The sequence below is a fragment of the Strigops habroptila genome, chromosome 1, assembly GCF_004027225.2.
Source record: "Strigops habroptila isolate Jane chromosome 1, bStrHab1.2.pri, whole genome shotgun sequence".
In the NCBI taxonomy this organism is placed as follows: Eukaryota; Metazoa; Chordata; class Aves; order Psittaciformes; family Psittacidae; genus Strigops; species Strigops habroptila.
This window is the reverse complement of record NC_044277.2, coordinates 100,124,437-100,150,227: the sequence shown is the minus strand read 5'-3', so window position 1 is coordinate 100,150,227 and position 25,791 is coordinate 100,124,437. Positions and strand designations below refer to the sequence as shown.

The following is a 25,791-nucleotide window of genomic DNA, read 5'->3' as shown; positions in this document are numbered from 1 at the left end:
TGGGTGTAGGGTTGCCTCCCTGGACCTCCCCCTCCATGTCTGCTCCAGCTTTGCCCCCTCAGTCCCCAGCATGAGGCTTTGGGGGGACCCTCTGAGTTGCATTGAGACGCTAAACCCCGTCCCCAGCTCAGCACTGGGTTGATCCAAGCAGAGAGCAAAATAATGAATCCCTGCTCTATTTTGAGGGAGGTAGGGGCTAGCTATGCCCCACATCCCATGGCCTAAGGGGGCTTTGGAGGACCCTCACCATGATCACCTATCAGCCCCCCCTCCTAAAACCAAACGTGCCTTAAACACTCATCCCATCTACCTCTACCTATAGGGACCCCCATTTCCCCAACAGCAGAATAGCGCTCCAAAAATCCCTTTCCTTAACAAAATCGACCTTACCCCACAACTCCCCAAACTGGGGGTTTATGCCCCAAAAAGCCTTTATGGTGGTTTTATGGGGGTTTTTTTTGGGGGGGGGAGGGGGCATGCATGTGCCTCAGTTTCCCGTAGTGAGGTACAGAGGATGCTCCCGGGTGTGCCTATGTGTTTCTGGGGGGTGCTCCCACAACACTTGGCTGTAAGCCGGGGTTGGGCTGCGGGGATGATGGGGGGGTTGTCACGCGTGGGGCGGGCGGCAGCGTGTCGTCGTTGTCGTCGGGGGCCTGTCCCTTTAAAGGGGCAGCCGCGGACCCATCTGATGCGGCGGCTCCAATCAGCGGCCCCGGGGCTCTTGGCAGCCGGAGCCGCCGCCGCTCCGCATTCCTCCGTCTTCCTAAAAGGGGCGAACATGGCGATGGGCAGGATGAGGTGAAGAGGAGGAGAGGAAAAAGAAAAGGAAAAAAAGGAAAACGAGAAAAATAAAAAAGAAAAGGAAAAAAAGCGGGGGAGAGAAAGGAAAAAAAAAGAACAGAAAAAGGAAAACAGGGACGGGGGATGCAAGCAGCGGCGGCGCGGTGATTTCTCCCCCCCCCTTCCTCCTCCAAAAGGCAAAAAAAAAAAAAAAAAAGGGCAGCAAAAAAGCCAGCCAAAAAAGAGAGGAAAAAAAAAAAGGGGGGGGGGGGGGGGAAGAAAAATTGCATCCAACCCAGCAAACCACCCATCCCAACAGTTCTTGTTTTTTCATGGAGAGCAAAAACCCCAGGCAAGCGGAGGAGGACCGGGACTCCTTTGCGCGGAGACCTTTGCATCAAAATGGTAGAGCTTGCACACCCCCCCCTCCTTCCCTTCCTTCCCTTCCCTTTTCCTTGCTTTTTTTCCTTATTTTCCTCTTCCCCCTCCTCCTTCTTCCCTTCCCCCCCCTCCCGTTTCCTCGCGCTCCCGGGGCTTTGCTGACTTTGCAAAGGCCTCCGAAACTTGCCCAAATCCTTGCAAGGGCGGCGGAGGTGGAAACGCGGGTGGGGAGTGTTTGCATGAGCGAGTCGGCGGCATGCGACATCCTTACGGGGGGGCACACACGGACACGCGTGGAGGGACTGGGAGGAATGGGGAGGTTGGTTATAAACAGCGCAGCCCACCCGTGCAGTGGGCCCGGTGCTTCCTTGCAAGCCGCTTTTTTTTTGGGGGGGGGGAATAGTCTGCATGGGCCCCCCCCTTGTGCCAAGGGGGGGGAAGGTTTTGCATTCGAAAATCGCATTAAAAATGTCGCCGTGTCCCCGCCATGCACGGGCTGGTTTTCCGGGGGGTGAGGGGACGGTTGGGGAGGGGCTGGGCTTGTTCCCCCCCACCCCAGTGTGTTTTGAGGGGTAATGGGGCTGCAGCGGGACCAAGCCCCCCAGCCCACCTCAAGGCCCCCGTTCGTGGTCACCGGCGAGATTTGGGCCGCGGTGGGGGACACACACACATACACGACACTTTCGGGGCCGCCTGCTCGCCCAGGCCGGAGGATTTGGGGTTTGCTGGCGCTGGGGGGGCCGCGGGAGCAGCCTCCCGCTTCCTCGGCCGTTTTTGTTCCCCGGATGACTGCTTCATTTTGCTAATGCCTCGTCCCTCTGTGTGTGTGTGTGTGTGTCCCCCTCCCCGGCTTGTTGCTGCCGTGGGCCCCCTTTTCCCAGGGAGATCTGGAGGATGCCGGGCTCACCCCGGCACCCCAGAGGAGTGAGGCCCGGGGAGGGTGCAGCATCCCACCCTGCTTCGGGTCCGCGAAGGCATTTTCCATGAATCTCGCTGAAAAATAATGATAATAACAAGGGAGGGAGGCTGGTTGCACCGGCAGCCTTGCAGCAGTGACCTATTTTAGCGGCCGGTGGACTTTTGGGGGGGTGTCGTTTGACTTGCAGAGAGCAGGCCTGAACCGGGAAGATGCACAGGGAAAATCGCTTGGGGTGTGCCGTGCCCAGGAACCTCGGTTCCGGGTGCTCTGGTGTCTCCCCCATCCCTAAAAGTGCAGGGTTGTGATTGCCCCAGCGGTGGCTCCGTGCTTGTAATAACACCCTGGAGGCATTCGAGAGGCTTTTTGGACAGGGGAAGAAAGTGCAAGCTTGGAAAAATAGACACAACTGACCTGGTACAGGAAGCGATGGTTGGGATGCTGGGATGGAGCTTGGCACCCCCCGGCTCTGATAGCCAGGGTCCGGTTTGGGCTCATGCTGGCCGCACTCGGCCTGTGAAATTCCTGCTGGCATTAAATAAGCTGCTGAAGCCACCCCTGCATCACTTCTGGTGGGAGATGCTGATAGACTTGTGGAAGCATCGGGGTGGTTTTGGGGAGTGTTTCATTCCTGAGGTGGGAATGGAGATGCCCAGAGCCTACCTGAGTGGGCAGCCCTGTGAGGAAGAAGGGGAAAAGCTGGGAATTAAACCTTTCCTCTGCACCTGGCCTCAGCAAGAACCAGAGGAAAATTTGCTTTACAGAGCAAAAATCCTCCTTGGAAAGATAATAAGGGAATTTTTTAAATTTTATTTTTATTTATTTTCTGGATCTGGTGTTGAAACCGTTTGCTGGCTGCAAACATTTTGGCTCTGACCATGGAGTTTCCCTGAGGATGCCAGCTGGGCTAAGCAGCGCTCCAGGGGCTTTGCTGGGGTGTCCGGAGGGTTCCCATTGCCGGCTGGCTTGGCTTCACGGCAGAGCTTTGTTCTCCCTGTGAGGAATTAACGGCGCGTTAGGTTATTACGAGGCAAACGCCGGAGTCAGGCGAGATAAACGGCCTTGTGTTTGTGTCTCACGTCTGGAGGAGAGGCATGTCACCCCCTTCGTAAAAATAACTCACTGCAGCCTTTGGAGATGTCTTCTTTGTAAAAGGCAGGGAGAAGCCGGAGGTTGCCCGCGAGTCGGTTAAATATTGGTTATTTTTAAGATGCAGATTTTTATCCTGAAGGAAAAACAGGGAAAAAACCACTTCTGCAGATGAACTGAATGTGTCAAAACATCAGAGGGTCTTTGAAGGTTTCAAGGGAATTGCTGATTTCCCCATCCTCCCTCCTTGCTCCGGCTGGAGGAGGAAACTGAGGGCTCTCCCGTGCAGCTGCATTGAAGCTTTTTAGATGGGTACGTGGCGATGGCCATGACAGAGTGCTCTGCGGGCGAGCAAGAGCTGAAGTTTTTATTTTGCTGCCACATTTGTGTGGTCCTGAGAAAGGGGATCCCTAGGTCCCCTGCATGGTTTGCATCCTAGATGTCCCCTGACATCCCTTGGGATCTGTGGTCCCCGAAAGTCTGTTGGGGAGGATGAGCTCGGGATCAGGCTCTGTGCCACCTGCCCCTAATTTTTGCTCTTATTTCTGAAGGAAACCCATTGCATTGCGTTGCTGGAGTGGTATTTGAAGGGCAGGGCTGGCTCTGTTGCGTTTCCCATGTGGGGACACCTAAGGACTTGTCCCTGTGTCCTTTGGGGCTGCTGTTCCTTCTTCAGCCAACTTTGGCTGCCTCTCCTGATGGTCAAACCTGAGATGACTTTGGATATGGGGAAAGATTGGCCATGGTGGTGCAGATATAACGAGTAGAAAGCTTAATTACAATAAAGTGTCTTTTTTATTATTATTTTTATTGTTATATCTTTTGCCCAGAGCCAGGGCTACTAATACCTTTTTCTGGGTTAAAGCCCTGCTCCCTGAGCTGCTGAATTTGTTGAAGAGCCATGATAAAAATAACCCATTTTAATGCATGTTCATAAAATCTTGACGTTTTGGTCAGGAAGGATGGCTGGAGGAGAGGAACACGGCTGGTGCTTCCCAAAAAGCCCCAGTCAAGGTTGGGTTTAGGATGGGGCTGGAGATGGGGACCATCCCTGGCGTCAGTGCCAGGGTTTGGAGAGGATGCTCTGGGATGGAAAGCTGTGCCCAGGGTGCTGACAGAGGCTCAACCTTGGACCTCTCTGGCAATTTTGTGGTCCATAGTTGGGTTAGAAAACGCCATGGGTTTAGGGTCTAATGGGAATCGGGTGTGGGCAAACCTTGGAGGTATCACGTCCCATCTCACTATTGACCAACCTGGAGGATCACTGGGGCTTCGCCAGGGATGGGGACCATGGTGCTTGGCCGGGGAATGTGCTGTCCAGTGCCAACCTAATTCAGCTGCGTATTGGAGGAGGCCTTGTGCCTCCCTCCCTCCACCTTGCTTTCCAGGGATCTTGGCCTCTTCCTGGTCATTACATGGCTGCATGTGTGTGGGGCTGGCTCAGGGACATGATGGCTTTAGGCTGCGCATAGACAGCACGGTGACTGCCCTGTTGCACCCATCCATGCTGCCTGCACTGAATTTGGGGTTCCTGGGTGTCCTATGAGTCACAGGGGGCTCTGCACCATCTGCCCCATTGCATCCATCCCCTCTGTTGGTGGCACTGGGGACACCCACAGGGTTGCAAGGGGATGATGCTCGCCTCCTCCCTGGCCTTACCGGCTCATGCCGGGCTAGGCAGCGGTCCGGAGCTGGCCCCTGGCGCAGCCACTTGGCCGACAGCCCGGCTGGGGAGGTCAGCGTTGGGTTTTGTCCTCGTTTCCTCCCTCGATCTTTCCTCCACTTGTTTTTCTCGGGCAGGGGAGGGAGGGGGACAGTGGCTTTGTGAGTGTGTGTGTGTGTGTGTGTGTGTGTGTGTGTCCCGGGCTCTTCTACCCCAGCAGTGGCTCTGTGAGAGGTCCTGCATCCCCTGGACAGGAGGGCAGCATCCTGTCCCGTTGTCTGCTCCTGTGCCAGGGTGGTGGCTCGGGGACATCTCCATCAGCTGGGTGTCACTGGCTGTGCCAGGCACTGGCGGGGACCCTGTGGCTTGTCTCCCCTGGCTGGGCTCGGTGTTTGCCAGGAGGATGCTGGCTCTGCCAAAATCCAGCAGCATCCGTTCGGGGTTTAACCCCAGACCCTGCTGCAGGCTTAGTGCAGTGCAGCTGAGCTGCATCCAAAGAAACCTCTTTTGGCCCTGATCAAGGGAACAAGGACAGACGGATGGGTGCATCCAGCCTGGCTTTGGTGCCTCTTCTCTCCCTCCAGAGCAGAGTGGTTGAGGTTTGTCCTGGGCTGAAAATAATGTGGTGCTAGGCTGAAGCACCAGTATATTTGCAGCAGGGAGGTTGTGTTTGTGCAGAGGATGGGCCTCACCTTCACACATCAGGATGGACACCAGTGGGCTGGTCACTGGTGGTCAGTGGGCTGGTCTCAGGGCTTGGCAATGCCCTCCACTGTCGCACTTGGTGGAACAGAGGGATGGTGTCCCTGATGCCATCACACTGGTGATGGTGGCATCCCCAAGGAGCAGCTTTGCAGTGGCGCCTCACTGGACCAGTTTTGGGATGGGGGGTAATAGCAGAGTTGTTCCATTTGTCCATCCTTGCAAAGCATCATTGTGGCTTTGCAGCTCTGTGTGCAAAGGAAAAGAAGGATGCCCAGAGAGGCTGGTGGGTTTGAAAAATGACAAAAACCTATAAAATAAGAAAGCAACCAGACATTAACCCTCACCAGGCTGTGCTGCTGGGAAGCCAGTGCCCATTCCCAGTGGGATGAAGCCTGGTGTTGCTCATCCCACCTCATTCCCTTGTTCTCCCCGTGCTGCAGGTGGCCATGGCGCTTACAAGAAAAGCCCAAACGAACCTTTTTGCTGTTTACAGAGGCAGCTCCTTGGCTGCATGGGGACAGGGATGGGGGAAGGATTTGTCCCTATTCCCTCGCACTGAGGATAGTCCTGCTGGGCCTGGCACTGCTGCTGGCTTCCCAGGCTGCTCCCTGGAAAAGCATCTTTGAGCTGAAGCCTGTAAATGCTGGATGCTATTAAAAAAGCCCTAGAAAACAACCAAAAGGGAGGGGAACAAAAAAAAGCCTGGGAAGCATCTGACTGTTCCCCCAGCCAGGCTAACGCTCTTCTTTGCTTACGCAGAGGCTGGGAGGTGTTTTTTGGTATGCCCAACACCCTGGAGTGGGATAGGCTTTGGGACCATCGCTGAGCACCTTCTTCTCGCTTCCCCTCCCTGAAGCGTGCACATGGCTCTAATTTGGGCAGCCTCAAGCCTTTTAGACAGCATGTAGAGGAAAATCACCACGTTAGATGGTGTCGCCACCATCCCAAAGAACTTGGCCATTCCTGAGCCTCCAGAGCTGGGATGGGACCATCCCTTGTGAGTGCCCAGCCCAGCCCCGGCAGCATCCCATCCCAGTGGGCAGGATGCTGGCGGTGGGCGCTTGGGGCTGTGTCGGCCGGCGCCTCGCCAGGCGGGGCTGTGGCCGAGCTATTGTTTTCCCTTCCTGCTTGTTTTTCCGGACAACCCTCCCCTAATTAAATAAAAACACCCATTTAGAGAAGCAAAAAAATTCCCCTCCTACCCCCAGCACAGTGCTGTGCCACGGGAGGGCAAAGCACTCATGGGAGAGGCACCCAGGGAGGGCGGCGACAGGCAAGCAAAGCAGGGAAGGTAGGTGATAGGTGAGGGGAGGGTGCGTTGGGATGTATTCTATCCCAGTGCCAAGTTTCCATGCATGCTCATGGTCCAAAAATGGGTGGTTTTGGCGATGTGTAGTCCAGGCGGTGCTGCTGGTTCTGGGGTAGCTTCATCCTGGTGCATCCTGGTTTTGGGAAACATGGGAAGATGCGAGCACCGCATCATCCTTAAAAAAACCCGAACCCTGTATGGCCTCAAAACTATGGGTAAAAGGCTGAAGGGTCTTGAAAGCAGAGGGCAAATGGCAGGGGGATGTGGATTAAAATCGAAAGCATGGGTGTCTTTGGAATTCCTAATGATACACCTTTATATCGCTTCAATTAATCTGTAAAAATAGGGTTATTTGACATTATTTCTTTCTTTAGCAAAAGTCAAGTTTTGAGATTGAATAGTTTCAGCCAAGCTCTTCTGCCCTGCAATGCAGCGGTATTCAAATTGAGGATAGGACATAAGGTTTCTTTGAGGAGCAAGTGCTAATATCTTATTCAGCTACTTATTAAAGCACTTTTCCTTAATGCAGGTTTAATACTGAAGGTCAATGGTAAATGTTTTGGTGGTTGCAAATGATACAGAAAAGCAGATTGCTTTTTTTCGTGGGAGTCTTGGGGATGAAAAATTTTAAGGAAATCCCTAGATTTTGTGCTGCAGGGAAACTGGTTCACCGGCAGCTGGTCGAACTACCCTACCCCACTTGAAGCAGGGGCTTGTGGCCACCTATATGTGCCTTTTATGCCCCAAAACCCCCATCCTTTTGCTAATACAGGAGATAGGTACTTGTGATCCTCTATGCTCCAGTGATGAGGGTGATAGACATGGCTATAAATAAATAGAGAGAGAGGGTGGCGATGTCAGAGGTGGTCTGGGGGTCTGCAGATTTGAGTATTTAAATATATTCAGGGTGACCCAACCTGCTGGTCCTTCATGGGGGTTTATTGCTGCAGGAGCATTTAGAGATCTGTGAAGATAAATAGCATTTTATCTTAGTCCATTGGTTTAAATTCAGCAACGGCCCTCTTTCAAGGAAGGTGATCGGGTGTTGGTGGCACTGTTAAGGGGAACTGAGGAACGTTGGGGGATGCAGGTGGAAGGGAGCGGGGCTGTGCTTGGGCTCTATCTCCTATGGCAGGATTTTCAGTGGCTTTGTTGGAGAGAGGTTGTCCTGGTCCAGTGAGCATCATCATCTCCTTTGGCCACCATTCCTGTATCACTCCTGTCTTCTTCGCATCCACTGCCATTGGGGCTCTGCTAACCCCATCCCTTGGTGCCTTCTCACCCTGAGCATCCTCCCCATCCTCCAGCCTGCCATTTTGGGATGGGACTTTGGCAGTGCTGCTTGAAAATACTCTTAAAATAGCGCTGGAGGGCAGTGTCGGAGCAGGGAGGGCTGCCTGGAGGTGCTGCTGTCCCCTAGACATGGGGACACGCTGCTTTCGAATAATTTTTATGGGGTTTTTTTTGTGATGATGATGATGCCAGGACCCTGCCTGGAGTTCAGTGGTAGGGGTCAGCAGTTTCAGGGTTTGCTCTGGTTTGATGTACCATCGCACACCCCAAGTCCAGGCTCGGGATGGGGTGGGTGACCTGCTCCTGTGGTGGGCTGCTCATGGGACTAAACCCACTCAGGTGGTGATGGTGGAAAAGAGCAAAACTCTGATTTTATTTTTTTAATAAGTTTTTTTCTTTTTAGTATGTTTGGGATTTTAAAATATATATATATTTTTTTGAAGTATTTGTTTTCCCAGGGGAAGGGTGGTGGATTTAACCTTCCCATTAATCTCGATTAATCGGGCTTCTCTGCTGCGGTGTGGCAGCAGGAGCAGGAGCTGGTAGAGGGGTATTTTAGGGCAAGTTGGGGTCTTTCTTGGGATCTCACCCCGGCGGGCGCCTCTCGTCTTGGCTGGGGCTCCGGGCAAGCTCATGAAAAGCATCTGATAGCAATAAAGAGCAAAAGCCTCCCGCTGACAAGCCCAGGCTGAAGTCACCGACGGGACGCAGCCAAGACACGCATTGTCCTCGCTGCTGCTGGGACTGATTAGAGCTGCCTGGCAAGGCCCGGCTCTGGGTGAGGGATCAGCCCCTTTTGCCAAAAAACCTTGATCCGGAGCAGAAAAACCCAGCTTTTGTTTTCCTGTATGCGCTGTGTGGAGACGATGCTGCCCGGCAGACCCAATTCTCTCTGTTTTGCACCCATTTCTCCATGGCTGTGACTGTGCCGAGCTTGGGGCATCCTATATGGGGAGTGAGGTGAGATGGATCCCAGGAGGAAAAACCGGAATGCAATTGTTTTTTTTTCATAGTGCAAGCAAAGCAGGCGAGTCCCTGGCAAAGAGCAGACCTCTCCACTGAAAGCTTTTGCTGTCTCTTCAGCACTCAATATTTATGATGTCCTTATTTATTTTCTGTGTGTCTTGGGGGGGCTGAGCCATCCAAGTTCCTCTCATCGAAATGTCCTTGGCAGTTACAAGGCTCAGAAAATGGGGGACTAGGGGTGGTGGATATTCCAGCTGGGATGCAGCATTTTGTAACAAATATGTATGTAGAGTATTTATGTATTTATATGTTTATGTATATATACTGAGTGTTTAAATATATATTAAAATTGAATATATAATATAGATATATATAGATATATATATAAGATCCCTTCCCCCTCATTGCCCTGCTCCGGGCTGCAGAAGAGCTGTTTTTCCCCTGTTTTCCACCCTGGTGTGAGCGTTTGCTGGGGCTCTCCAGGGCCTTCGGGACGATGCAAAGCTGACGGCCCCGTTGGTTGTGTGGGTGGGTAGGTTGTGGAGCAGAAATTCAGTGAAAATGAAGAATTTTGGCAGGGAGAGGAAAGATTTTTTTTTTTAACTTGTTGAGAAAAACAGAGAAGAATACACCCTTTTTTATTATTTAAGCATTTTTGTCTGTGTGTGCTTTTGCCTTTGGCTCACAAAAAAAAAGACAAACAAAATGTATCTTGCTGGAATTCAGGGGTTGATCAAGAGCTGCCATTTGTTCCAGAAAAAAATGGGAGCTGAGAAACTCTTTTTGAAGCATAAGGTGCAGGATAAACCTGGCAAGTTGAACCCTCCATCTCTGCCACTGTTCTGCACCATGTCCTTGGTCACATCTGCAGTGGTGGAGAAAGAGGGTGTTCATGTGGCTGGGTCCTTTGCCGTGCATGAATTGGGTGTTCAGCACAGAGGGACAAAGGGAAGCAGAGGAGAAGAGGTTATCTCTCCTGCTTTTAATACAGGCCATGAGATTTAGAGCGTGGGACATCCCTCGTGTTTAGGAAGCAGCTGGCAAACCCATCCTGGGGCTCAGTATCCCCAGGAGAGGTGATGGATGTCCAGAGGTGGTATGCACCATGCAAAATACATGTAAGCGGAATTAAATACCCAGAAAATGCAGTCTGGGAAGTGTTGGCAGTCACAGCATTTCCCAGCCTGGGGCTGCTGCTCCCTGATTTGAATTTTTCCAGGTAGCACCTTTCCTCAGGCAATTTAAAATGGGCATTAAAAAAGCGCATAAGTCATCCCAGTGAATCCAGCTAGGCAGTTAGCTGCTAACGTGAGTCAGAGCACACGGTGTAATTCGGGAAATATGAGAGGTTACCGTGTTTTATGTAATTATCTTGTAGAAGCAGGGAGGTTTAAAATCCTAACTTCCTTCTATTTAGGGGGTTAAATCTCAGCTGGTGCCTAAAATTGGCTTCTTGCATGGGGCAAAATCCCCCCAGGGTCTCCATCTGGTTTAGGAGATCGAGGCATCCCCTCTCCTGCATGACATGTGTCCCCCACACGTGTGTGAACAGCTGAGCCAGGCTTTGGACTGCCTTGGTGGTGGGCCTCCTACCCCAGACTGAAGGGATGTCAGTAGGTGCTCGTATGGCCTTGACATGTCCTTTCACTGGGCTTTCTCCTCTTGGTTGAGTCTCCTGGACTTAAGTTGGTGGTGGAGCTTCTTGGTCGGCATCTCCAAGCTGGTGCTGGTGGAGGAGCTTCTTGGTTGGCATCTCTGATTTGGGATGCATGTACAGGGAGGGGTGGCATGGCTGGGCAGGTGTTTTCCTGGGAAAAGAGCCCTCTTGAATGATTTTATTTCCTTCTTCCCCACAGCTGATAGTCGAAAAAACGACTGACTACCCTTCGGCTGAGTACTCCCTGGTGGAGGATGTAGCCCTCCACTTCACGTGTTTGATGGACAGACTGAACGAGCAGCGCCTCTTTCAGCCGGACCTGTGCGACGTGGACATCGTGCTGGTGCAGCACAAGAGCATCTTCCCAGCGCACAAGGGGGTCCTGGCAGCCTATAGCCAGTTCTTTCACTCCCTCTTCACCCAGAACAAGCAGCTGCAGCGCGTGGAGCTCTCTCTGGAGGCTCTCACCTCACAGGGCCTCCAGCAGATCCTCAACTTCATCTACACCTCCAAGCTCCTTGTCAACTCCTGCAATGTGCAGGATGTGCTGAACGCAGCCGCTGTGCTGCAGATGAACAACATTGCCTCCTCCTGCCAGGACCTCCTCGACACCCGCTCGCTCAGCCTGGCCACTGACATGGCCTTGCCTGCTGAGGGCTGCGCTGGACCCCCACCCTACTACTGCGAGATCAAGCAGGAGGTGGATGCCCCCCATCCCAAGATCTACGCCCGGGAGGGCAACGACCCCTATTCAGTACGGGTGGAAGATGGCACAGGTGGTGGGACGCTCCCCCCTGGTGCAGCCAAGCAGTACTACAAGGAGGAGAAGGATGGTGGTCCAGGTGCCGTCTGTAAGATGGAGGGTGAGGAGTCCGAGGAGGACCTGGACAGCCAGGGCTCGTACAACCGGGAGCAGATCATCGTGGAGGTGAACCTCAACAACCAGACCCTCAATGTCTCCAAGGGCACGGAGGGGAAGGGAGCTGCCAGCGAGGCAGCTGTGATGGGGCGGCCTGATGGTGATGGGCGTGAGACAGAGGAGGATGGGGAGGAGGAGAATGAGGAAGGGGAGGAGGAGGAGGAAGAGGAGGAGGATGCGGAGGTGGGGGAGGAGGAGGAGGAGGAGCACAGCGAGGAGGAAGACCTGGAGGAGACAACGGAAGAAGAGGATGATGACGACGATGATGAAGACGCGTCAGAAGTGAAAAGGGAAAAGGGTGGGCAGCCCCGCAGAGGGAGCCGGGCCTCCAAAGCCACCAAACCTGCCATGGCAACCAGGTCCCAGGAGATGGCCAAGGTGGAAGAGGAGGAGGAGGAGGAGGAGGAAGAAGGACAGCGAGGGAGGAAGAGGAAAAAGGAGCAGGATGGTTTGGGCCAGAAGGTGAAGCTGGAGGAGAAGCAGCACTACCCATGCAAGAAGTGCCCCCGAGTCTTCAACAACCGCTGGTACCTGGAGAAGCACATGAACGTCACGCACAGCCGCATGCAGATCTGCGACAAGTGTGGTAAACGCTTCCTGCTCGAGAGCGAGCTGCTGCTGCACCACCAGACTGACTGCGAGAAGAACATCCAGGTGAGCCAGCCCCAGGGATGTCCCGCCAGGGGATGGACGTCCCACCAAGGGGAGAACATCCACCACGGCGTGGAGCATCCCACGAGGGATGGGCATCCCACCAAGGTGGGGACATCCTACCAAAGGAAGGGCATCCCACTACGATGGGATGTTACAGTGTGGGAGGGACATCCCACCCACCATGGAGGACATCCCATCCGGCTACACCATGGGATAGGCTCATGCTCAAATATTTTTGATGTTGTGGTTGGCACATGGCAGATGGGAGGGAACCTTATTTCGCCCTTGTGACTTGTATTCAGGCTCAGGAGGGTCCCATGGTGGCATGGGACCTGAGGGTTTGTGCCAAGAGACTGAGGCTTCCCCTTGGCTGGCCGGATGGAAACATGGAGTAATTTTTGAGGAGTAATTTTTGTTTGAGTTTATTCAGTTAATCTGGATAAAACATTGTGAGCCCCTGATGGAGACACACTCCAGCTGTTCCCACCCAGGCTGAAACCAATTTAGCTTAATTCAAAGATTTGCTGACACAAGTTAAAATAGTTTTAATCTGCCTTTTGTGCTCTTTAGCTTGCATATTAGCGAATTTCCGGATGCATTTGACATCCATGTGGGGCTTGGGCTTGGTGTGTCCTTCACCTAATGCTAACGAGATCCTGTGTTTGCAGACTGGCTCTGTTAAATCAGTGCTGTTTTGGAGGGATAGGTAGGCATCCCATCAGAGCAGCAAATGTATGTTCCTGCAGACCCTTCCAACCCATCCCCTAATCCCTGACGAGCTGTTCTGTGTGATGCTGCTGAGACTAACTAAAAAATACCAACTTCTGGAGAGCTTTGCCATCATCCTTCCCACCACCAGCCAGATTTTAAATGATCTTGCAACAGTCCTAGGTAAAGGTAACACAACCCAGGGCAACCGGAGCCCTTTGCTGATGGTACTGCAAATAAAAGGGGAATGAAGCAGATCTCAGTGTTACGGTGTGTGGGGAACATGAAGACAGGAGCAGTCTTGGCTCAAGCAGGTGAAGGAGCTGCTGTCTGCTCTGACCCTTTGACCCTGAAAAATTCACAGTGCCGGGGTTGCTTTTTTTGGATGCTTTTTCCCAGAGTGGGTGAGCGCAGCTCCGATACCTGCGTCATGGTGGCTGTTTCAGAGCCTATCATAAAGCCTGTGCAATTAAAGTGACTTTTCCCAGAACATTTTTTCAGCCTCATCAGCTTTCCTGATGGATAACATGGGGCTGTCACCTTATTGGTTCCCTCCCCCCTGCTTTTTATCCCTTTTCCAGTTCATTACTGAATAGGATGAACCACAACTGACCGTGTGGTGACCTCTTTCTGCAGAAAATGTGGATCATTACCTCTCACTTAGTTGAGCTTTTTTAATTTTACAAATAGCGAAATTCACTCCAGTTGCTCTGGTAGTATTGAATAACTTTATCAATATACCCTGGAATTATAGCTGGATGGAAAAGGGATTTTTTTTTTGACTCTATGCCTATAATGGACAGTCTTTATTTCTTGGGGTTTTTTAACCCAATTTGTGGAGGGACCATCCCTCTTATCTCATTCAGGTCTGCTGCTTGATTTCCCTGTTTTGTCCCCAGATTTTTTCCATAATGCTTTAGGTGTTTGGCTTCACCCTGTCATGGTTTCCCATCGCCGTCCATGGACCTGCAGACAACGTAACAGGCATTCTACCTCCACTGCCTGAAAAATGCTTTGTACATTGCTTTATTGGTTGTTTCTCAAACTCTTTGCCCAGCTTCAGGATGGTTTTCCTCTTAACCTGCAATAATTTATCTTCTCATTTTTTCCCCCCTCATTTGGATGCGACTTCTACATTTTCAAGTGATGCTTTCTTATGGTAACTGAAGACAGAGAGCTCAGCCTTCCAGGGTGCTTGGTCCCAGCCTGGCGGCTTTCCTACATTTCCTTCTACCTTTAATTTTAGAATCCCCCTGCAGCCTTTTTCATTTTAAGTGCAGAAAATGGATATTGATGTGTCTTTGATATCAGGCTCTGGTCCTGAATTTGTCCTGAAATGTCTCTTGCAGCAGAGATAAAACTGTTCTTATCTGTGGAAATACATACTTAGAAACAGTAAAACTCAGAGGACTACTCATGGCAAGGTGAGGGTGGTGGATGTTGGGAATGCTTCTGTGACCCTAATTTTGCCTCTTGGGTGCCTAAATAGAAATATATACGGAGAGATACTGTGACTTCATGGCATAGGGGGATATTTTCTGTGGTATCACAGCCTCATTTGGTGCAAAATCTGGTTGAAGCCCATCAACGAGCATCTGTTCCTCTGAGTAGGAGGAGAAGCCAGAGGAATCCCTCCCTGGGCTCACTGGTACCACTCAGCCATGCTGTTGTGAGATGCCTCCAAGGCATGAATTATTTTCTTAACACATTTGTGAGGAGGAGGGATGGTTTTATCCTTGTTAACCAAGAGGAAGATGAGTCATGGAGAGATGAAGATCAAAGAGTTGACCCTTGGAGGAAAGAGAGACCCTTGGCTCCTGGCAGGGTCCTCAGCCGCATGCTGCCTGCCATCCCTGTACTCCAACAATGGTCTCCTGTGTGGACCTTGCTCTCCAGTGTTTCCCTGAGCACTAAACTGATTTCACATGCTTCAAACTGATCCCGTGCCAAGGTTGAAGCTTTTCCTGGGAACTTTCAGAGGAACATTGGAGCTGAAGCAAATCTCTGCCATAATTTCTCAGGGGAGTCTTTGCACATCATGTTGTTCTGCTTGTGCTGATGGACTGTTGTCGGGGTTCATTTGGATATGTTTGGAAAACTCATTTGGTGGTAAAGCATCTGTAATACCTGCTGAAGACTGAAGCTGTGCTCCCTGGCTTGGGCTTCTCCTCGTTCTTGTATTCTTTGCAGCTTTCTAATGCACAGAGGGTTGGGTTTTGGTTTTTATGTAATAGCTTCATTGTGTGCAAGAATTCAATCCCCAGTTGGGAATAGGGCCTTGGTGGGTGAGCTGCTGTTTATGTGAGTCCTCATACAGCCATTGATGGAGATTCCATGTCCTTCCCTGAAAAGTCATTGTTCCATTCTCATCCTCATAGAAGTCCGACTTTTGGAGGTTTTGAAGTGAAAAGGTCTGTAGCAGATTTGCTGGCCATTATGATTTTTGATACAGTCTTAGCTATAGGTTTCCTAGTGATGTTCCCTTTCAATGGATTAAGCTCACAGCCTAGTAAGACAAAAATGCTGGTGGTGCCTGGGCACGTTCTCCTGCTTCCCTACCCATCCCCTTTCTCCTTGCAGTGTGTGACGTGCGGGAAGGGGTTCAAGAAACTCTGGTCCCTCCATGAGCACAACAAGATCGTCCACGGCTATGCCGAGAAGAAGTTCTCCTGCGAGATCTGTGAGAAGAAGTTCTACACCATGGCCCACGTGCGCAAACACATGGTTGGTGAGTGTGGGAGGCACTGGTGCCACAGGGAGATCTTGTTAGGGGTGTTCATCCATCGTTTCGGCAACGAAGGGTGTTTTTTTGTCACTGTTGTGTTGAGCGTTTAGGGCTGGGCTTACTTTTGGGTGAGCTTTCTCACATCAATGCAGAGGCCTTGAAATTTGGCCTAGTATTTAGTGCTGAACGTATGTGTGCTCACTGCTGGGTTTGGAGCAATCAGGCATGGTGCTGGGAAATCACATTTGTTTTATTTAACCAGAAAAAAAGACCTCAGAAGTGATCAAAGGAGGGTTTGAAGTGCAACCATCCTTCCAGACCACACCAGTGCCAGGCTTTGAAAAGCAAATTGCACATGGCAATGGTGGTTGGGTCCTCGAGGCTTGCAGGCACCTAAGAGATCCAAAAATGGGGCCTTTGGCAGGCAATTAGGGAAGCACCTGAAATGTTGCTGCTGTTTATCTTCCCGAGACGGCTTTGCGTTTGCTGGGGTTGGGCACTGGTGTTGGGAGTGGCAGATGGGACTTGGGAGATGGATGTTCGAAGTGCAGGGGAGGACTCCTGACCCTGCCCTTCTCCACTTCAGCTCACACCAAGGACATGCCATTCACCTGCGAGACCTGCGGGAAGTCCTTCAAGCGCAGCATGTCCCTCAAGGTCCATTCACTCCAGCACTCCGGGGAAAAGCCTTTTAAATGCGAAGTAAGGTCCTGTGTGTCTCCCTACCCTGCATCCTCTCAAGTACAAAAACACTGACTTGGGGAAAAATCATCCATTTTTTGGGGCTCCCCCCATGCTTTGTGCTAGTACAGCTGTAAGGATGCTCCCATGCTCCTCCAAACTTTGCATCACCTCCTGATTTGAGGGTCCTACCAACCTTAGCATGAAACTTGTCCAATGCCGTGATCTGTCCCTCCAGTGCCTGGACTTTGCATCCAACCCCAAGCCCATTGAGCCTGCACACCTGGCTGGGTATATCTTGAAAAGCCATTTGTTTGGGTTCTCTTGGGAGGAAAAAAGGGATTTCTTGTACTGCTTCAACATGCTGGCGATTTGGGGGGAATGTGGGGTTGTTTTGGGTGCTCATCAAAAGCTCATCCCCCTCTCACTTCTGCAGAACTGCAATGAGCGCTTCCAGTACAAGTACCAGCTGCGCTCCCACATGAGCATCCACATCGGCCACAAGCAGTTCATGTGCCAGTGGTGCGGCAAGGACTTCAACATGAAGCAGTACTTCGACGAGCATATGAAGACGCACACGGGTGAGAGCTCCCCACCTTGCCCCCAGCCCCTATAGGCAGGCGCCCTGGGGAAAGGCGATGGAATAGAGGTAGCATCTTTGGATGGATGGCAGGGTGGGGTTTTGGCAGGGGACAGCCCCGTCACTAGCTTCTCATCTGTTTTACCCCGTCCCTAGGTGAGAAGCCCTACATCTGTGAGATCTGCGGGAAGAGCTTCACCAGCCGCCCCAACATGAAGCGGCATCGCCGGACCCACACAGGCGAGAAGCCATACCCCTGCGACGTCTGTGGCCAGCGTTTCCGCTTTTCCAACATGCTCAAAGCCCATAAGGAGAAATGCTTCCGCGTCAGCAACCCCTTGGCTTCGGACACGGCCGCCCCCCAACCTGCCACCAGCCCAGCTCCATTGCCACCCGGCCCTGGCGTCTCCCCCCTGCCCCTGCCGCTGCTCCATCCCCTTCCACAGACCCTCCCTCCTCCTCCTCACCTACCGCCACCCCCTCCCCTGTTTCCTGCAGGGAGGGTAAATTCGAACAACAACTAGGTGCCCCCCATCCCGGCCATGCGCCTGCACAGACTGCTCTGCCCTTTGGGAATGCCTCCCCCCAGGGGAGCCAAGGCTTCGCTTGCTCTCTACCCCCCTTCCTCCTCATTTTGGGGTTGTTTTGGTTTGTTTTTCCTTTTTCCGTCATTCTCCATGGAGAGGGGGAGCAGGAGGAAGCCCCCCGCCCCAAGGAGCATGGGTGTTGAGGGGGGAGGAACCGCCATCCGTCCGTTAAGGGTGTAGGTAAAAGGCTTCGCTCTCCATTTCATCTTCCCATGCATCGGCTTCATCTTCAGCTGGGATGCTGGTGGTGCTTGGAGGAGCAGGATGCCGTGCCATCCGGGGTTGTGCTCACCGGCATTGCGTGCCCCGTCACTAGCCGAATGAATGCCTGCCGGTGCTTCGATATTTATAATAAGCCGAAATCTAGTTAGTGGTGCTTGAATCCTGTACTGTAAAGCTGGTCTTTCAATCCAGGCTTTTTTCCCAAGAGGTTGAGAGGTGAGCACCACGGAAGAACCCCCGCCAGCCCCGTCTGCCAGCCCTGGTGGCCCGCGATGGGTGAGCAGATGTCCCTGTTGGAAAGCTGTCAGCCTGCCCTCATTAGCAGCCCTTGCCACGTCTTCCTTCCCCGTGACAGGTTTTCCTGCTAGGTAGGCAAAAGCACAAACACCAGCGTTGCATCTTGGGGCACCAACAGCTCACTGCTGGTTCATTTTTGGGGTGCCCTAAGGGAGTTGGGCTCTGGTGTGCCCTTTCTGCTAATCCCAGCAGGAGCTGGGCTCCTGGGGGTGCTTTGGAGTTGGAAAATGTCCCTGAGAGAGCTCAGATGGGCTTGGGAGTGGCTGGAATGTGGTCTGGGATAGAGGAGCAGGATGCTGCCATTTCTCAACAGAATCGGCCCAGAATAGTGCCTTAACAATTCGAATAAACCCGTCTGATGGGTGAGCTCCAGGCTAAGTCCCATTACAAGGTTCAGAGCTAAAGCAAGACCACGTTCAGCCCGATGATGATGTCCCATCCTCCAGCCTGTTGCCTGCGTCGTTCTCCCAAGCTTCGCCGCTCCTGTGGGGTTGTCATCTGTTTTCCTGCCCTGCTTGGGGGGACCAGCGGGGACCACTGAGGGCTATGTTTGGTTTGGTGATGTCCCATGGTGTTGGTTAACACTTCTTTGGCCACGTTGTGTTTGTTGAAGCTGAGTTTGTCTTTGGTTTCACTTCAGGCTGGCTTCATGCTGGTGGTAGAGAATAGGAGGCTTTGCTGTTAACTTTTTGTTGGTCCAAACTGGGTCTCTCGCTGCTGTGCTCTGCATCAGGGAGTCATGCATTGGTCTGACTATGGCTGTGTGGTCCTCCTGTCTGGGGAAGCATCCCCTTTGGAGCTGGGGAGAGCTGGGAGCACTGCAGGGGCTGCAGAGCATCCAGCATGGACAGAGAGGTGCTGGCCAAGAGGTAATGTGCATTGCAGTTGATGCCTTGCTCTCAAGGCCAGCGCTGTGGATGCATGTGGTCAGGTCATGGAGGAAGTGGTGAGCAGGGCTATTGGTAGGCAAGAAAGAAGAGAGGAACTTGAGCGGGCTGCAGGAGCCCTTTCTTATTTGCATCTTGTTCTGGGTGACAGCAGGGTGCTGGGCACAGTGGGCCACATCTGGCTCTGCAAGAAATCTCGGTGCTTTGTCTCCTGGACCAAATCAGAAAATGCTTGGGCAGCATTGAGGCTGTCCCTGCAGAGATGGGAAGATTCAGCCATGTGCTCAAGGGCTTTGCTGAGTGGGAACATGCAGGAATGCTGGCCTGATAGGGACAGGACAGGGGACCATCAGCTGTTGTCCTGACTGCTCTTTGATGTGATAGGTTAGGTGACTGGTGTCCCCTCCTGCTGAGTGGTGGTCCCCTGTGCCTGATGTCTTCAGAAAGCTGGCTGTTCTTGTAGTGTTAGCATTTTGGAGCAACAGATCACTTTTCCTCTTCATGTTGGCTGAGATCCTGTGGACTCCCAACGTTGCAGTCAGTACCAGTGAGCTTACCCTCATCTCCATCTGCATTGAGCAAAGGGAGCGTGCTGTGGCAGAGCTGTCTTGCCATATTGACCTTCTCAGATGGGTACCAAAAGCTTCTTTGCTCTCCTTCCTCCATGACCCTGGGGCTTATTAGGATGGTGCAAAGCCTTCTCAAACATACACCCATGAGGGTAGTCTTGGGGCCATTGGCTTTCTGAAGGGACCATGATCCAGACAGGAAGATGATTGCTTTAGAGAAGCATTCAGTGATACCCTTGGATGTGTTAGGAGGGCCTTAGAGTGGTCCATGCTGCAGCCTCCTCCACTGCCTCCCAGATCCCATCCCCTCAGGCTCCCCTGTGCTTCTTACCTGTCACACTCAGCCTTGAGATGGGATAGGAGCACTTACACCCCAAGGAGGGCTGACCTTGCCTGTATGGTTTTTGTGATGGACCACATCAGCTTACCTGGCTGGTAGACTTATCCCCCCAAGTAAATACTCAGCAACATTTGCTCCCTTGTACCGCTCACCTGGAGGTGGCTTTCCCTGTCCCTGTTTGTCCTCTCCCAGTGAGGACCTGTCCCACTTGGATGTCACTGTGAGATGAGAGCACCTTGTTGAGGCTAGAAGCCCAGCAGAAAGCCCAGTGACTGATCCCATCTGCGTCCGATCCCCTTCAAGAGCCTGCTCGTAGAGCCACTTGGAGACGTCGAGATGTGACCATGCACACAGCACTTTGGAGAACCAGATCCCTGCTGCTCCCTCCCCTCTCCAGGGCCTGGGCAGTTCCCAGGAGTCCTACACGGCCTCTGAGCCCTTTTGTCTACACCCTTACTCGGCCCCAGTGTGTGTTTTTGTGTCTGGTTTTCGTTAATGTACTAAGAGCTCAAAATGAGTCAGTCCCGCATCCATCCCGGTTGGCCCTGTTGGTACCCATTGGGTTAGACAGGGCGGGAGGCGGGGGAGTTGGGTCCGTTGTTTTCAAGCTTTTTATGGTTTATTTTATTTTTTTTTATTATTTTTTTTTTAAACTCTTGCACCTTAATCTCTCACATCCCTTCTTCGACAGACCGCGAGGGTGGAGAGGGGCTTGATTTCCATTACGCAGTTCATGAATATGCCGCAACACAATGTTCAACTGACAACTCTGCCCATGCACCTAACCCCAGACCTGTCTGGGTTTGAAATTCTCCCATCTGCTTTCATTTGAACTCTGGGAAGGGAGGGAGTCATGTGGGGAGGGTCATTCTTTGGTTTATCTATCCCAGGAGCCTGGTAGCACAGACCAGTTAGTCTCATAATGTCCATGAGGCACAGCTGGCCCTTCGGACCACAGCCATAACCCCAGTGCGGTGGGAAGATGGTGATGGATGGACAGCCGGCGGGTGGGAACGGCTGTGACAGTGCAATAGAAACGAGCATCCGCTGCTAGACAACTCCACTGATTAAACTCTTGGTTTGCCCGAAGCTGAGAGGGAAGGACGGACAGACAGACGCCCTTTGTTCACACGGATGGAGAGAGCTTCCCCACACGCAGCCCTGCCTAGCGACATGTAACCATGATGGGAGTTGAGTCGAACTTGCAAAGGAAGAAAAGAATAATTAAAAAAGCAAAAAAAGGAGTAGGAACAACCTCAGTAGCATGGAACTTGAAGGAAACGTATGGAACCCCAAGCACTTGCCTCAAAACTAATTTCTCATGCCTGGTGTTTGGCTCTGTTTTATTTTATGGCATTCAGTATCGGTTGCCCAAACATGCCAAGTTAAGAGTGTATCAGTGGCTCTACTAGTGTGAACAAACTAAATGAAGCACTTTATTCTGTATAGATAAGGGAAGGCGGGGAGGGGAAGCTTGGATGCTTTTCAGAAGCGTCTTAAGTAATGTTCTAGGAAATGTATTACTTTTTTTTTTATGACCATGTGTAATCAATATATGTTTATCTTTAACTCCAAGTACAGCAGTTACTCTCTTTGGGATTGTGTGATGAGGGGGAGGCTGAGATGGTCGGGTTCATCCATCAACATGGGGCCAACTGGGGCAAGTCATTGCCTACCGCAGGAGCGGGCAAGTCTTGCTTCATTGACAGCCCCATAGGCCAATGTCTGGGAGGTCCCAAGAGGTGCCTCAAAGCTGCCTTCCAGGGCACAGCTCACAGTCAGCCTTGATGCTGAGGGCCCAGTGTGCATCCCCATCCCGAACCATCTTCTGTCTTGGGGTGCTGGGGCTGCTCTCTGGGCCACCCATGAGCAAGACGAGTCATGGTAGGGTAGGCTGTTTTGAGTTGTCGCTAGAGGCCAGGTCCTTGGCCATGCTTTTGGCCTCTCACCAAGGCATATCAACTCTGACAGTGGTGAGAGGTCAGAATTGGGCCTTTCCACTGCGTTCTCCCAGTCTGGAAGTGTTATGACTGTTAACCAAAGAGGTTGCAAGTGGAAGGACTGAATCAATAAACAATTTGTCTTTTATAAAAGAAAAAGTAAAGCTCCACCACTTTTTTATGTTTGGTTTGTTTTTAAAGGTTCTTTTCAGGCAATTGTGTGAATTGTCAGCTTGGCAGGATGGGCTTTCTATGGCATGTTGACTGCTGCCATTGCTTCATGTGTGTAGACTTCGTGTTTGGTTTGGTGGGAGGTGAGTGTGTGTGTGTGAGACAGACTCTTGTTGGGCCAATAAAATAGAATCATAGAATCACAGAACCATAGAATCGTAAGGGTTGGAAAGGACCTTAAGATCATCTAGTTCCAACCCCCCTGCCATGGGCAGGGACACCTTGCCCTAAACCACGTGGTTCAAGGCTCTGTCCAACCTGGCCTTGAACACCGCCAGGGATGGAGCATCCACAACCTTCCTGGGCAACCCATTCCAGTGCTTCACCACCCTCACTGTAAAGAACTTCTTCCTTATATCTAGTCTAAACTTCCCCTGTTTAAGTTTGAACCCATTATCCCTTGTCCTACCACCACAGTCCCTAAGGAAGAGTCCCTCCCCAGCATCCTTGTAGACCCCCTTCAGATACTGGAAGGCTGCTAGGAGGTCACCACGCAGCCTTCTCTTCTCCAGGCTGAACAGCCCCAGCTCTCTCAGCCTGTCTTTATACGGGAGGTGCTCCAGCCCTCTTATCATCCTCGTGGCCCTCCTCTGGACTCGCTCCAACAGCTCCATGTCCTTTTTATGTTGAGGACACCAGAACTGTACACAGTACTCCACGTGAGGTCTCACAAGAGCAGAGTAGAGGGGCAGGATCACCTCCTTCGACCTGCTGGTCACGCTTCTTTTGATGCAGCCCAGGATACGGTTGGCTTTCTGGGCTGCAAGCGCACACTGCCGGCTCATGTTAAGCTTCTCATCAACCAACACCCCCAAGTCCTTTTCTGCAGGGCTGCTCTGAATCTCTTCTCTGCCCAGCCTGTAGCAGTGCCTGGGATTGCCCCGACCCAGGTGTAGGACCTTACACTTGGCTTGGTTAAACTTCATAAGGTTGGCATCAGCCCACCTCACAAGCGTGTCAAGGTCCCTCTGGATGGCATCCCTTCCCTCCAGCATATCAACCGAACCACACAGCTTGGTGTCGTCGGCAAACTTGCTGAGGGCGCACTCAATCCCACTGTCCATGTCGCTGACAAAGATGTTGAACAGGACCGGTCCCAACACCGATCCCTGAGGGACACCACTCGTTACAGGTTTCCAACTGGACATCGAGCCATTTACCACAACTCTTTGCGTGCGGCCATCGAGCCAGTTTTTTATCCACCGAGTGGTCCATCTATCAAATTGATGTCTCTCTAATTTAGAGACAAGGATGTTGTGCGGGACTGTGTCGAACGCTTTGCACAAGTCCAGGTAGATGACGTCAACGGCTCTGCCGCTGTCCATCAGTTCCGTGGCTCCATCATAGAAGGCCACCAAATTGGTCAGGCAGGATTTCCCCTTAGTGAAGCCATGTTGGCTGTCACCAACCACCTCGTTGTTTTTCATGTGCCTTAGCATGTTTTCCAGGAGAAACTGTTCCAAGATTTTGCCAGGCACAGAGGTGAGACTGACTGGTCTGTAGTTCCCTGGGTCTTCCACCTTCCCCTTCTTGAAAATGGGGGTTATATTACCCTTCTTCCAGTCATCGGGAACTTCACCTGACTGCCAGGATTTTTCGAATATGATGGACAGTGGCTTAGCAACTTCATTCGCCAGCTCCTTCAGGACCCGTGGATGGATTTCATCAGGTCCCATGGACTTGTGCACGTTCAGGTTCTTAAGATGGTCTCGAACCTGATCCTCTCCTACAGTGGGCCTAAGGTCTTCGTTCTCACAGCCCCTGCATTTGCTTTCCAAGACTTGGGTTGTGTGGTCAGAGCATTTGCTGGTGAAGACTGAGGCAAAGAAGTCATTAAGAACCTCAGTCTTCTCCAAATCCATGGTAGCCAGTTCTCCTGATAGCTTCTGGAGAGGGCCTACATTGTCCCTAGTCTGTCTTTTATTTGCTACGTATCTATAGAATCCTTTCCTGTTATCTTTTACATCCCTTGCCAAACTTAATTCTAGCTGGGCCTTAGCTTTCCTAACCTGGTCCCTAGCTTCCCAGGCAATGCTCCTATATTCTTCCCAGGCCGCCCGTCCTCGCTTCCACCTTCTATAAGCTTCTTTTTTCCCCTCTAAGTTTCCTCAGCAGCTCCTTGTCCATCCATGGAGGTCTCCTGGCCCTCCTGCTGCACTTTCTTCTAGTCGGGATGCAACACTCTTGAGCACGTAGCAGGTGATCCTTGAATACCGACCAGCAGTCTTGGGCCCCCCTGCCCTCTAGGACTGTATCCCATGAAACCTTACTAAGGAGGTTCCTGAAGAGGCCAAAGTCTGCTTTCTTGAAGTGCAGGGCAGTGAGCTTGCTGCACGCTCTTCTCACTGTCCTGAGGATCTCAAACTTAACCATCTCATGATCACTAGAGCCAAGGCTGCCCGGGAGCGTTACATTTCCAACCAGTCCCTCCCTGTTGGTGAGCACAAGGTCAAGCATGGCACCTCTCCTCGTCGGCTCCTCTACTGCTTGAAAGAGGAAGTTGTCTTCCACACAATCAAGGAACCTCCTGGATTGCTTGTGCCGGGCCATACCGTCCCTCCAACAGATGTCAGGATGGTTGAAGTCCCCCATGAGGACCAGGGCCTGCGAGCGTGAGGCTGCTCCTATCTGTCTGTAGAGCGCTTCATCCACAGAGTCCTCTTGATCAGGCGGCCTGTAACAGATCCCCACCGTAATGTCCCCTGATGCTGTTTTCCCTTTGATCCTGACCCACAAACACTCTGTTACCTCATCACCCGTTCCCAGACAGAGTTCCATATTCTCTAGCCTATCACTGACATAGATAGCAACACCCCCTCCCTGTCTGCCTGGCCTGTCTTTTCTAAACAGCCTGTAACCTTCCATTCCGACATTCCAGTCATAGGAGCCATCCCACCATGTTTCTGTGATACCAATGACATCATATTCCCGTAGCCTTGCACACATCTCTAATTCCTCTTGCTTGTTCCCCATACTACGGGTGTTTGTATAGAGGCACCTTAGCCGAGCTCCAAATGGAGCCGACTCAATGGCTGGGGCAGCTGGAACATCTCTACATCGCTCCAAGTACTTATTACAGGTGCTGGCAACTGACCAGGAATGTTGGGATGGATCAACGCTCCCCTCCCCCCACACATCTAGTTTAAAGCTTTCCTGACCAGCCTGGCAAGCCTCCTACCAAAACAGCTCTTCCCCTTTGTCAGACCAGCTCCACCAGCCTCCAGTAGATCTGGCCTCCCAAATGGAGCCCCATGTTCTAAATAGCCAAACCCCTGACTATGGCACCAGCATTCTAACCATTTATTAACCTGCCAAACGTGCCTAGCTTTTTTAAGGTCCTCCCCTTTGCCCTGGAGAATCGATGAAAAAACTATCTGAGCTCCAGAGCCCCTAACCACCTCTCCCAGGGCTCTGTAGACCTTCTTAATGTTTTCCAGGCTACTGCTATCTATATCTCTAGCACCCACATGGACCACTAGGAGGGGGTAATAGTCAGCAGGACTTACTAGAGCAGGCAGCCTCTCAGCAACATCCCTGATCCGAGCCCCTGGCAGGCAACGCACCTCCCTCGAGACTGGATCAGGACGGCAGATGAGTGCCTCTGTGCCTTTCAAAGTAGAGTCCCCTACTGTTATGACCTTCCTCTTTTTCCTGGAGGCACCAGTAGCGATCCTCTTTACTGGTGCATCAGC

The 25,791-nt window shown here is 51.9% G+C and overlaps 1 protein-coding gene across 2 annotated transcripts in view; it reads left to right on the top strand.

Annotated features, from left to right (window-relative positions):
* Positions 1–22,053, top strand: part of ZBTB47 (zinc finger and BTB domain containing 47) — a 29,354-nt gene extending 7,301 nt beyond the window's left edge. The window contains exons 2-7 of one of the 2 annotated variants that reach the window (XM_030477856.1): positions 1,060–1,185; positions 10,959–12,332; positions 15,621–15,768; positions 16,352–16,467; positions 16,883–17,027; positions 17,183–17,550. In XM_030477856.1, coding sequence (XP_030333716.1) covers positions 1,183–1,185; positions 10,959–12,332; positions 15,621–15,768; positions 16,352–16,467; positions 16,883–17,027; positions 17,183–17,550 — 2,154 coding nt within the window. In that variant the 5' untranslated portion in view covers positions 1,060–1,182. Of the gene's footprint in view, positions 1–703; positions 1,186–10,958; positions 12,333–15,620; positions 15,769–16,351; positions 16,468–16,882; positions 17,028–17,182 lie in introns of those variants that run through there. The other variant, XM_030477847.1, reaches the window with a different exon arrangement.
* Positions 22,054–25,791: the final 3,738 nt, after the last annotated feature.